This window comes from Pseudochaenichthys georgianus, chromosome 12, assembly GCF_902827115.2.
Source record: "Pseudochaenichthys georgianus chromosome 12, fPseGeo1.2, whole genome shotgun sequence".
In the NCBI taxonomy this organism is placed as follows: Eukaryota; Metazoa; Chordata; class Actinopteri; order Perciformes; family Channichthyidae; genus Pseudochaenichthys; species Pseudochaenichthys georgianus.
This window is the reverse complement of record NC_047514.1, coordinates 27,886,002-27,898,952: the sequence shown is the minus strand read 5'-3', so window position 1 is coordinate 27,898,952 and position 12,951 is coordinate 27,886,002. Positions and strand designations below refer to the sequence as shown.

The 12,951-nt window shown below is 42.1% G+C and overlaps 2 protein-coding genes across 2 annotated transcripts; one reads left to right on the top strand and one right to left on the bottom strand.

Moving 5' to 3' along the window:
* Positions 1–1,504: 1,504 nt before the first annotated feature.
* On the top strand, positions 1,505–3,521 carry LOC117456491 (uncharacterized). Its single transcript, XM_034096402.1, has 3 exons — positions 1,505–1,727; positions 2,087–2,441; positions 2,522–3,521. The coding sequence occupies exons 1-3, from the start codon at positions 1,549–1,551 to the stop codon at positions 3,305–3,307; spliced, it is 1,320 nt and encodes a 439-aa protein (XP_033952293.1). The 5' UTR covers positions 1,505–1,548; the 3' UTR covers positions 3,308–3,521.
* A 644-nt stretch (positions 3,522–4,165) lies between these two features.
* Positions 4,166–10,263, bottom strand: psmd5 (proteasome 26S subunit, non-ATPase 5). Its single transcript, XM_034096381.2, has 10 exons — positions 10,041–10,263; positions 7,125–7,269; positions 6,932–7,045; positions 6,723–6,851; positions 6,416–6,525; positions 6,145–6,287; positions 5,855–6,046; positions 5,628–5,737; positions 5,388–5,528; positions 4,166–4,971 (listed from the first exon to the last, which is right to left on the bottom strand). The coding sequence occupies exons 1-10, from the start codon at positions 10,211–10,213 to the stop codon at positions 4,714–4,716; spliced, it is 1,515 nt and encodes a 504-aa protein (XP_033952272.1). The 5' UTR covers positions 10,214–10,263; the 3' UTR covers positions 4,166–4,713.
* Between the last annotated feature and the right edge of the window lie 2,688 nt (positions 10,264–12,951).

The window sequence follows — 12,951 nt, the reverse complement described above, 5'->3', positions numbered from 1 at the left end:
TTCAAAGAGAATGTTGAATGTTCATAGAGCCATGTTACTTTTATAGAATTATTTGGGTCCTTTTCTTAAGGTTAGCCTACTTTCAATTGTCATAATGCAAAACTTGGAGGATGTGGTTATAACACAAGAGTATTGGCATCAGCATCTGCTGAAAGGGGCCCATCCTGCTCATGCTCAGGTTCATGTTGTGCCTCTACTCTTCATGTGTCCACGATCAAAAGGTTTCTTTTCACTATCTCTGTAAAGCGACTTTGAGCACCTGTAAAAGCGCTAACAAAATACATCTATTTTATTATTATATTATTATTAAAAGAGTCTTCCTTTTTCTCATACTGCCTGTGCTGCAGATCACTTATATTTGCATGACCCTTGTTAGTTATGCGTTATATGCTGTGCCACAATGTTGACATCATCATTTTCTGACACACTTTACATTTAACACCACGCAGCACTTACACTTACCGGGACCAATACAGGGTTTTCTTACCTTACCAATCAAAAGCATTAATGTATGCATTCAGTGTTGAACAACACAGTATCAGTCTTTGTGATGCGCTGCAGGCTTTAAAGAGCTCAACTGTCCAACTGTATCTGCACATCTTCCGTGATGGCCCATCTGATTCTGAAATGAGCCTCTAATGAATACTTTTGCTTTTGGCGGGCTTTATTTTGATGCTAATAGTGTGACATGGTACAGTGTGTGTTTGCACGATCACTACTTCCCACACTGATGGCCCATCCGCCGCAGACATTACAGGTGACATCACCAATTTGCTCAATCAGTTTCAGCATAGTAATATGTCCATGAACTGATTACATTAGATTATACTCAAATAAAAGAAAGGCTCTGTGTGGGACGCACATTTAGACTTTGTAAATACTTTACAATCAGTAATGGATTTCTCTTTCAGTTATGTACAAGGCAAGGCAAGTTTATTTAGCACCTTGCAACACAAGGCAATTCAAGGTGCTTTACAAAAATGAAAGACATTCAGACAAAGGCATTTAAGATATTTGTTTTTAAAAAATGTAGCCTAATTCCCCTGTTACGGAAATATGCTATTTAAATAAACATTCCTGCATACAATCAAATATGATAACACTGATTTAATAAACACAATATTTCGTCAGCTAATCTGGTTATGAACATGTGTTTTTAAATTCCACCGTTTTAGTCAATATTAAAGCAGCAGCCAATATCTTAACATCCAAATCAAGCTGAGGAAGATCATAATGTGAAGCTTACATTTCAACTGGAAAGAGGCACGTGGTCGTTTCAGTAAATACTATTTTATTTCTGTTTCTCAGCGTTCATCGTTATCAACAGAACATAACAACTACTAGGCCTATCTATACCTTCAAGTCACCTGATCACTCAAAGAAAGGTGTAATTATGTATACATTTGAAAAGAGAGGACAAACTGGTTTTCCTGCGCACATGAACCAATCACAAGGCTGTGTTGGAACACACCCACTATTGTTCGCTATCATGTAATGTGCGTACAGCGGCTCTAGCTTCACAGAGCTGAGGATCACCACACCGCAGAGATGACTCGCATCAACAGAGAGAGGTCGAAAGACATTCGTCTGATGAGGGAACAAGGAAAGTCCACTCGGGAGATCCAGCAGCATTTCGTCAGCCTGGACATCAACATCTCCCTGAGCACTCTGCGGAACCATTTCAGGGAGAAACCAGCGCGCCGCACCGGGCCGCGCAAACTGCACCGGTGAGAACTTTATTTATAACACTGACAAACTGACACGGTTACTTTGATTTCATGTATTATGCTAACACATTTCACACAACTGTAAAAGGTTAGTTGAAAGCATTTAAAAGTATGCCAACGAACCTAATACAGAAGTTATGTGATGATATTACACATTTAATTAAAGTCAACGTTTCAGTACATTTATTAAACCTATTTTCAGGGTTACATTTGAGCTTCCCCTTGCCTAGTGAAAACCACTTCCTTAAATGTTTAGTAGCAGTGTGGTTGGTTCTAAAGTAAAATACCTGTTCTCAATCATCTCCACCACCGAGTAGCAAAGTTGACTTGATGTTAACTTACTCCATTGTCTCCCAAAGTAAGATCCTGGCGGCTATTGATGAGCACACAAACAACACGTTGAGTGCAAAGGATCTGCAGCACCTCATTAAAGCAGATTTTGGAGTTCTCCTCGGCCTGAGCACGATACGCATGGCCCGCAGGAAGCTGGGCTGGACATATGAGAAGAGGGGCTTCGCCAGGACAAGAGATGAAAGCCAAGAAGACAGACGAATGCAAGAGCTTCAGAGGAGCGAATGTGAGGAGATGTTGCAGGATGAGACAACAGAAGTTGAGGACCAATCTGTTGTCAACAGTGCCATACAGCTAGAAGCAAACAATAGAAGAAGGGGGGCATCCATGTTTTACAAGCGGAGACGACGTCTTGCAACACAGGTTAGAAAAATACCATAACTCTAGAATCAAGTGCATAAAGTGTTGTTCTCTCAATGGGACTAATCATTTCTTTTTTCCAGGCTTCCATTGGGATTGCAATCCGTGCAATGCAGAGGTCCTGCCCGGACCCCCCCGACAGCTCAGAGGTCTGTGAGCTGAAGAGACGTCTGAGTGGCACAGAGCAGCAGGTTGCATTCCTGATGTCTTCTCTGGAGGAGATGAGCTCCTCGCTGGAGGCCCAGGCACGGAATCTTCAGGAGCTCCAGGATCAGTGCAGGCTGACACAAACCCCCCCAGCACCCCAGCAGCTGGACGCCAGTACCGTCACCAGGAGGAAGCTGTTCACGGTCAAAACAGAAGAACCTCCACCTTTAGAGCCAGCGGCATCCAAGCCTGCTGCCCCAGCTAGCTTCGTCGCTACTACAACAGTGCCAGGTCCCACGCAAGTCCCAGTTCCCACACCAGTTCCAGTATCCACACTAGTCCAAGGTCCCAAACCAGTCCGAGGTTCCTTGCCAGATGTGAAAACCAGAAGCGTTTCTCAAGCGCGCGAGGAGATACTATACCGGAACTGTGTTGTGAAAGGGGAAGCTCGTCCTGAGGGGTATGCTGCTCAGCTGTTCATGGCTCTGACTCCATTTGAGGCCTACAAGAGCTGGGCCAAAAAGACAAACTGGAGCGGGTCCAACGGGAAGATGGCCATCCCTCACTCTGTGAAGCAGAAGCTCGAGTTCTATGTGTACCAGAGGTTTCCAACACTGTCAGGGGATCAGTGGCACAAGATCAGGACCAAGATCAACGAGAGACTGCGGAGCCCCCGAAAGGTTGACCCAGAGGCCAAACGTCTGGGTTTTGGTCAATTCTAAAGCGCTTTTACATTTACAAGGCCGCCATACAAGGCCGCCATACAAGGTGCTCACATTGACCAAGCTTCCCACACTCACTTTTATACATTGGCCAACCTATGTGGAACAATCTGGAGTTATACACCCACATGTTAACTACAGGGGGGGTAGGTGTTTGAACCACTAATGTTCCGATTGGAGGACGTTCAACCCAAATAAACCTCTGTAACTAATGTTTGTACACTGTGTGTAATAAAGTTTAAAAAGGACTCTTTATTGTCTGTATAATTATTTGAGCTGAGTTATATAAAGATAAAGGTTTTAAAAAGCAGATTAATATAGAAAATAAGAGATGATTCTGGAAGATGTGAGGATGGTCCATTAGGTGCGAATAAAAATAACTGCTCATATGCTAATAGGACCATTAGGGGCTACATTCCAACAGTCACGACACAATACAAATGCACTTCCAATGGAAGATGATCACCCAAAGAGGTGCTATAATCCCATTTGTAAAGAGGGGGAAGCACTCAGACAAAATGTCAACAATAAGTATTTTGCAATGTTTCTGTCCTCACAGGGCAACAAAGCTTCTTAAGAATCACCCAGGTTATTTTATCTCCCATTGTAAAGCGTCCTTGGGTTTCTTGAAATCGAATTTATTATTATTATCAATTATTGTTACAAGATTTTATATTTAAATGAACTTACAGACGTGAGACTAAACTTGTACTTAAGAGAAAAGCATCCTCAATTACAACATTACATTATCAGTTATACAAGTTATTTAGTGAGGTGTTTCTTTCTTTTTCTAGAACTGTCTTTCTGGGTGAACTTTAGTTATTCAATCATTGTACAAAATCAAAGTAAACAAACACGTAGGGCGTCAGAATGCATCTACTTTATTACAAAAAAATCCTTCCGTTTAATTAACAAAAAATATTCGTGACACAAAACAATTCTGAAGAAATAGTAGTGTGGAGTCTGATTAATGAGGTTTAAAAAACTGTCAAATATGAAGGTATGGATTTGTGCCTGAATGGTAAACATTTGAGCGTACATCAAGTATAAGCCTCTTGCTTAATGATTGCTTAAGTACTCAGTGAAGACTCAGTAACTAATCGTGTGTTAAACATTATGTTCCGACAACACCAATTATAATAACCACTCAGGTTCCATTGATTTTGTCATATATTATAAATTCACTTTTTAATATAATCCCCTCAATCATACCATAAAAGTTATTTTATTTGGTACCAAAAATTATATTAATGCTGTTTAATAAAAAACATCATTTTTTAAATGTATCACTTAACAATAGCCGAGTATAAAATGTTGAGCCACAGTTAGATCACACAAGGCCCTTACTGAGTACTTAAGCATTAAGCAGAGACTGATTGTTTCTGAAGAAGTGTCTGAGCGTTGCATCAGTCTGCGCCCTCGGTGCAGACGGCGGCCACAGCAGAGATGTAGTACGCCCCCTCTCGGAGGTAACTCTTCAGACGGATGTAGTGCTGGCTGCCCAGGATCTCTGCTGCCGTCGACGAACACACCAGAGAGCCCACCAGATCAAACTTAGCGTCTTTAGCATCCTTTGTCTGCCCCGCGGAACGATCCAAAATAAACTCCATGAAGCTGGGAGTGCCGATCATCAACTTCTGACCCCACAGCTGAGTGGAAATGGCCTGGAAACACACACATACACACGATGGAGATATTACTGCAGCACTGTAAATAGCATTATGCAAGACTAAAGTGGTTTTGGCGCAGTGGGCTAGAGCGTTGATCATCAGATCAGGGGCCGTTGATCAGTTCCAAACCCGCCTGAGACAAGCCGTTGTGTCCTTGGGCAAGACACTTCACCCCGATTAGCTTCTGTGGGTATTGTCCAGAGTATTCACTGTTACATGTGTAAGAAGTGTAATATGTGTAATATGTAATGTAAAGCATTTTGAGCACTCAGAAAAACACTCTAATAAATGCAATGAATTATTATTATTATTAAAGTCTTTCAACAGTTACAGTTCCAGTCTTTGTTTTCGTACGGGTTATTAACGGGTCAGTGACACGGGGACAGTGTTATAAACAGCTGATTACTCACAGTAAATACCCGCATGGCCCCACAATGCAGCTCTGGGAACGGCTGAATGCTGATGTTGCGGATCATGTCCATGGGCTGGTTAGACAAAAGTAGGAACCAGGACTCCGTCAGGGCCAACAGGTCCTCTGTCTGCTGCTCCGGCTGCAATAAAACATAATTCATGCATAAGTAACCACTTTTTTGCTTCAGAAAATGATTTATTTTTAAGGAAATGACTTAAGATTATGATTCTTTTTATACCTGTAGAGTGAGGAGCTGTGATATGGCGTCCAGGCTGCGTACTCTGAGCTCTGTAGCTCCAGCGCCAGCAATCTTACTCATCGTCAACCACACAGCCTTAAACCTTTCTCCTTGAAACAAACGGTTACAAGGTCCCAGAATGAGAGCTAAATACAAGAGGGGGCATTGCTCTTTTGTTTTTATGAAATGAAACCTGGGAGACCTTCAGCAGAAGATACCAAGCTAACCTGCTTTGTGAAAGACCTGCTTGCCCTCCACAGTAGATCCGAGTAGTCCCAAACTGTCCAGAGCCACCCCGATGATCGCAGGGTCCGGATCCAGAGCCATCACGAACACCTTGTTCTGGAAGACCGGGTAGGTTTCACACACCTGCTGCGGGCTGTCCATGATGGCCAGGTTTACGAAGAACTTCACCAAACCTACAGGAGTTATATTCAGCGTGTATTAGATGAAGGAATACGCCACCTACACATAGTATTCGTGTATTTCTGAGAGCAGTTTTCTATAAGAGACTCACCAGGAATGTAGAGTGCAGAGAAAGGCTCGGTGTCCGCTCCTTTGATCATGTTGGAGACCTTGTCCATTATTCCCTGCTGGGCCAAATACTTGCGGCCATGCTGGGTGTGCGCTAGAGACGTGACCATCTCAATGGATGTGGCTCTGGAGAAAGAGACAACAACAGATACACATTAACAGACTGTCGGAAGAGTAAAGCAGTCAGGCCAACTTGCATCCGTATGCAGCGTCACTTATCATGCAGTCACTTCTCTTGTGGTTCATTTGATCACCTGGTCAACACATCGTCTCCCGTCAGTTCTCCAAGCAGCTGAGCAATAAAGCCGCTTTTGGCGCAGTACCCGAGGGAAATGGGAGATGCAGAGGAGATCTCCACCACCAGCTGCACGCAGAATGTAAAGTATGTGTCAGGGAACCAATAGGAGAGATGTTAAACGTGTGTATATTAATATTACTGATTCTAAGATTGCACATTCTGGTGACATTTCCACACGTGACACGTCTTCATTTCCACCAATTCCATTCAAATAAATATAGCTTGCAATACAATTGTCTGTGTCAACCAAACACGTGACGTACCTCATATATCCTGTATCTGATGATGTCACTTGTGGCCATCACGTCCTTGATGACTGTCAGCAGGTCGGTTTGGAACAGTTTGTCTAAGCCGGGCTTGGAGTGACTCAGTTTGGACAGCGACTGAATGGCCTAGAAAACAAAACAATGATTGCACCCACTCTAGCATCATTGAAAACCCACGCCACATATTTCTTTGCTTGGGTCCTTACCTGCTTTGCCACGTCCATCTTCTCCTCCCCAATGCAGCAGATGGTTGCTGCAAGAATGTCGTGGTTGTTGAGGATCTCTGTGGAAGCTTCTGGATGCTCCACCATTCGACCAATCTGAGAAAGAAACATACATGTTCAAGGTGAGCGGTTTAAAAGCAACCCAATACATTTCTGTGCTGTGCCGGCAGCCTACCTGCGTCAGAGCCAGCATCTTGACGGTGTCGTTAGGGTGAGTCAGCCCGCCCTGCAGCTCTGCCCTGTAGCTCTGGGCCAGGGTCACGGGGCCCAGGGCCAGTAAGATGCGTTCCAGGATCCCCACACACAGCTCCACCTGCTCCCTGTAAACACGCCTCGTGTCAATAACAACTCAACTTATCTCCTGGGGACATTTTGAATAAAAACACATGAATATGCAACGAGAGGCTGTTCACAACATATTAGTAGTATAACATGTAAATGCAGATGTACACATTATGATTATAAAGATGATGAATGAGATGAGAGTGCAAACATAACTGTGTACATTATGATAATAATGGCAATGAAATAAAAATCAAGAAGAATAAAAGAAAGGTATAATGCATTGTTATAACATTGGTGCATGGGGATGACAATTATTAAATGTATCTAACTGCTGCCTTACAATTATTTTCTAAATGAATCAACAATCCCTTGGTCTACGAAATGTTCCTTAAAAAAAAGAAAAGTACCATCACAAAAACTAAGAGCTTAAACTGGTGTGTCTATCATTGTCTTGTTTATGTTTCTTATGCTGGTGTTATCTTGTTTTGTATGTGTTGGTACGGCGACCTTGAGAGCCTTGAAAGGCGCCTATATAAAATAAATGAATTATTATTATTATCATAGTAGACATAGATAGTAAAGCCAGCAAGTGTCCACATTTAAAAAAGTGAAACCACTGAGATTTGGCCCTTTTGCTTAACATGATGTTAGTGTTAAGTAAAACATTAGCATCATGTTTTTATTGGTTGGTTCTGTAATCAAACATAACTTTAAATTAAGCGATTATTTACGTTAGAGTATTTTGTCAAAGGAAGGGTGCCGCACAGTCGAGATGAATTGATAATGTAATCTCAATATCATATCAAATGAACAGTAGTGCAGTCAATAGAGGTTTCTCAATACTCTAATTTCCCCTCCTCGACTCCTCAGTCCTCCGGTAGTGACCCGGAAATGAATTTCAGCACGCCATTTTGAAGGACATCTCATTTGTCTAAAATCGAGGACCGAGGATCGAGCGTCGAGGAGGCTCTCTGGAGGAGCTCTAAGCGAGGATACACTGATGGTTCCTCCACGGCTCCTCCGCGGATGCATTTCCGGGAACGGTGGAGGCGTGACCCACGACCGGACTTATCTCAGCCAATGACAGCTCTGCATGCATCCCCTGGATATTATTTTAGAAACTGCTTTCATCGCGTCACGATGTTTCCAGTGAGAACAGCTGTGAGGTCCGTGCAGAAAGCAGAGCAGTGTGTAAAATATATATCACTCAGTATAACAGGCCTACTCTCTTTATTTTATTAGTTTAGTAGATATCTACAAACAAAGAGTCCAGATTTTTCTAAGACCATTTAGTGCTTCACATAATAAAATACACAACGGCTGTAGCCTGATTATGCTTTAGGAGCTGTAGGTGTGTGTGTGTGTGTGTGTGTGTGTGTGTGTGTGTGTGTGTGTGTGTGTGTGTGTGTGTGTGTGTGTGGTACAATGTGTGGGTGTGTGTTGTACAGTGTGTAGGTGTGTGTGGTACAGTGTGTAGGTGTGTGTGGTACAGTGTGTAGGTGTGTGTGGTAGGCTACAGTCACAGTGTGTAGGTGTGTGTGTTGTACAGTGTATAGGTGTGTGTGGTAGGCTACAGTCACAGTGTGTAGGTGTGTGTGTTGTACAGTGTGTAGGTGTGTGTGTTGTACAGTGTGTAGGTGTGTGTGTGGTACAGTGTGTAGGTATGTGTGGTAGGCTACAGTCACAGTGTGTAGGTATGTGTGGTAGGCTACAGTCACAGTGTGTAGGTGTGTGTGGTAGGCTACAGTCACAGTGTGTAGGTGTGTGTGGTAGGCTACAGTCACAGTGTGTAGGTGTGTGTGGTACAGTGTGTAGGTGTGTGTGGTACAGTGTGTAGGTGTGTGTGTGTTGTACAGTGCGTAGATGCGGCGGACAGACAGGTCTCAGTTGGTTTGGTGTCCTCTGCTTACTTTTAATACTTGTAAATGCAACTTTTGGCCCGTAATTTCAATTCCCCATTTCAGCGACCAGAGAGAGGGGGGGGATGTATCCAGTCTCTGATTGTGTTACGTTATTATGAGAGTGCTCTCATACTGGTTTGATTCTGAAATTGTATATATTTATATAAATATATGTGTGTGTGTGTGTGTGTGTGTGTGTGTGTGTGTGTGTGTGTGTGTGTGTGTGTGTGTGTGTGTCCGCATCTGTAGCCTGTTATTGTCTCATTATACCGCACTGTCAATTAATTAAAAGTAAATATATAAGTGGTCATGAACACATCTGTCCATCAGACAGAGGCTGCTGTGCCTCCTGTCATCGTTGATGGACGTCTCTTTAAAATGACCGCTCAGAGGAGAGGAGTTCTCATTTCTCTAACCGCCTGCTGCTTCCCCTCCTCTCTCCTAGGTTCCCCTCCTCAGTCCTCCGCTCGCATCTCCTGTGGGTGGGACTAAGACACGAGGATAGGAGTCAGGGAGGGGAAATTAGAGTATTGAGAAACCTCTAATGTCTCTGCATATGCAGTGAATACATTTATGGGGACTGTGTTGAAAAAAGGCTGCTAATTCTGCTCCGTTGTACATTCAAACACATTCAAAACACCATAAAGTTGAGTCAGCAATTGCATTTCCGTTTTTAAATGTGTCAGTGTTTACATCTGGGCAGTAGCATTGTAGTAACAGTAAGCTAGCTAGCTTGCTTACACCTACAACTAAAAGGTAAAATAACGCCTTTTACAGCTAGAAATCCCACTAACAAACATTCTCTTCCTGTATTTGGACCTACTGCGACACCAACATTAAACACGAACAACTGACTGACTCAGCATTATTTACAGTGTAAACACAACGCATTGTGATGAACCCACTTGTCATCTGAGTGTAACAGAGAGAAGATCACGTTGAATCTCTGCCCGCTCACCGAGTCTCTCAGGTCCCGCAGAGGAATGGATAATAAAGCCGTTTTTAAACATTGTAGTTCTTCAATTGGATCATCGACGCCGGAGATTTCTTCCAGTAAACTCTCGATGGAAGCCGCCATGACTTTCAATGTTGTGAGAATCTTCCGCCGAACTTCTTCTTCTACGTCATAATGGCAGTTAACATCTATCTTGAATGTCGCATTACTGCCACCTGCTGCACAGAGTGAGGGACTGCATGTGATTTCACATAGCCTCAACCTGTCCACTATGGGCTAATATGAATATTGGTTAAAAATACATTGAAATCTACTATTCCCTAAATTCTTTGTTACTATTCAATGTCTTCTTTTGTGTCCTGGAGGGCAACTTTGACAAAGTAGCCTACATTGTCCTTTAACCCTCAATATGGTCAAATCAAATGTAATCAAACAACACACAGTTGGCCAATTCGTACTGTTCTTTACCTGTGAATAGTATCACAAACCATTTAAATATCAGCATGTATAGAGTATGTTATACCTGTGAGTCAGGACTCAAAGAGAGACACGATGGAGAGCTGGAACTTTGATGGAAAACACTGATGGTTTATTTGGAGCTTTGGCCGGAGAATTTACACGACATGTCACGGGCCACGGTTTGACCACACAGTTGAGATGCCACAATAAATTCTGAAGAACTCTACCCCAGACCCATGTGTTTAGCTAGTTCAGAGAGAATAATCAACATTGTGCATAACAAGATAGAATCATAACACCTCTATCAGCTAACGCCAACAGGCAGGAACAGGGAGACAACACACTGAGAGCACAGCAGCCAAGGTTACAAGTGCCTGTGCTCAGTCAGGACAGTATGAACTGATAAACTGGGTCAAAGTTATGGGCCTTGGGAAATATTTCCCCAACAGTTCTCTCTTTTTATCAATTTTGATAACCTAAAAACCTTCTTCCTGACTTCACTGCCGTATTTTTCTGTTCTTCTGCTTGAATAAAGCTTTTTGTTTTTTACCATCTCTCTCCAGTCGTTTGCTTTGGGGTCCAATATTCTATAGGCCTTATGAGGCTTCATCATGGGCTTCATTTGAACACAAACCCCCTGTTGGTCAAAGTGTGTAACACAGGCAGATTGGACATCTCAACAGTGTGCTCTATCTCATACCGAGTTCCCATTGAGCAAAGCCTTAGAATAACTCTAAACAACGAACATAACATCATATTTTCATGTTAACAATATTGTTTTTATTCCAGTTTAATGATTGTGATTGAAAAGCCTAAGGAGGCTGGTAAACATTGCAAAGAGGGATTTATATTCCTTAATAATATTCATAAACTTAACCATGTTGTAGCCTGAGAAAGGCTAAACCATATCAAAGAATACATTTATTAACTACATTATCTCATTTAGCTGTAGCTTTTATAAACAACAAAAAGTACATATTGTTCAGTCGTTGAACCAGGGACCCTGCTGTCATGAGTCAACTGATTTCAGGCTGAGCTACAGCACACACGCTGAATCTCCTTGAAAACACTGTAAGATATGTATTCCTGTATTTATTGATGTTTTTATTCCTACATTTATTTATGCTTGTATCTATTTATAGCCTACTTATGACATGTTCCGACCTCTATAAGTGAGGGTCTGAGCTCTCTTGACTCCATCGTGTCACTAGCGGGCCCGGGTACAGGAGGGGTAATATGGTTCTTATTATACATCCATGGGTATTATGAGCGTTGTGGTTCAACGGTTCAACCGATCTGAAGCGCTTCCTGAAGCAGTCACATGGTATCGACAGGCAGCGAGGCTTCGTTTGTCATCGGTGACGTCACTGGCCCAAAACGATACAAGCCTCGATACATGCTTCACAAAAAGCTTCGGGGATCACTCGACACACGCTCCGAAGCCTCGGCGCAATACATAACATCACTAGATATAACCCCTTCTCAATGATTCTAAATGTTATATTAATTCACCATTTACCTTTTGATAAAATATTAGTTTATCAGAAATACATTTTCTCTTCCATAAAACATAGGTTTGAGAAATAAATTACCTAATATAAAATAAATTACTCTATAATTGACTCTTACCTCCCTTTTCTTACATATGTTACATATGAAATAATAACTTAGGAGTCTATTTAAGCATGGTATAGTTTATAATCTATTAATCGAGAAGACTCAGCATCACCTGTGTGCAGCTTACAAAATAATTGTGAGAAACTATATTATGCAGGAAATGTTGTTTCTCAAATTTGTTGAGCATATCTGATTTGGGAGGAAAAGCTTCATCCCCTTTACATCTGTGTTATTACTGATGGCATAGCATGAATGATATTGGGTGTCTGAAGGTGTCATTACTGAGAAATGTCAAAGAAAATCAAAACCTTAAATTTGAAAACAGGTTTGCATGCCTCCACTTAAGGTGACGTTATCATAGGAAACAATAAAAGCTAATGTAGAATCTATAAATTGAATTGTTAGAGCAGAACAGAATGGTTGTATTGTAGCCTGAGCTTCATGCAGCCTGACTAGGTGGAAACATTGTAAGTAAGTAAGTAAAACTTTATTTATATAGCACCCTTCTCAACACGGATGTACAAAGTGCTTTACAGTACAGTACACAGGACACAATTCACAGTACAACTATAAAATGTAGAATAAAAGGCATAAAACGGCAGCAAGTAATACATAGGATAAAACATACGACAAAACACCCATAATAAAAAAAAAGAAGACAGCCACTAACTCACCTCCTCCGACGACCCAAAGACCTGTCGGAACAGGTGGGTCTTTAACCGCCCCTTAAAAACCTCTATTGAGGCCGAGGTTTTTATTACTTGGGGGAGTTTGTTCCAAAGCCT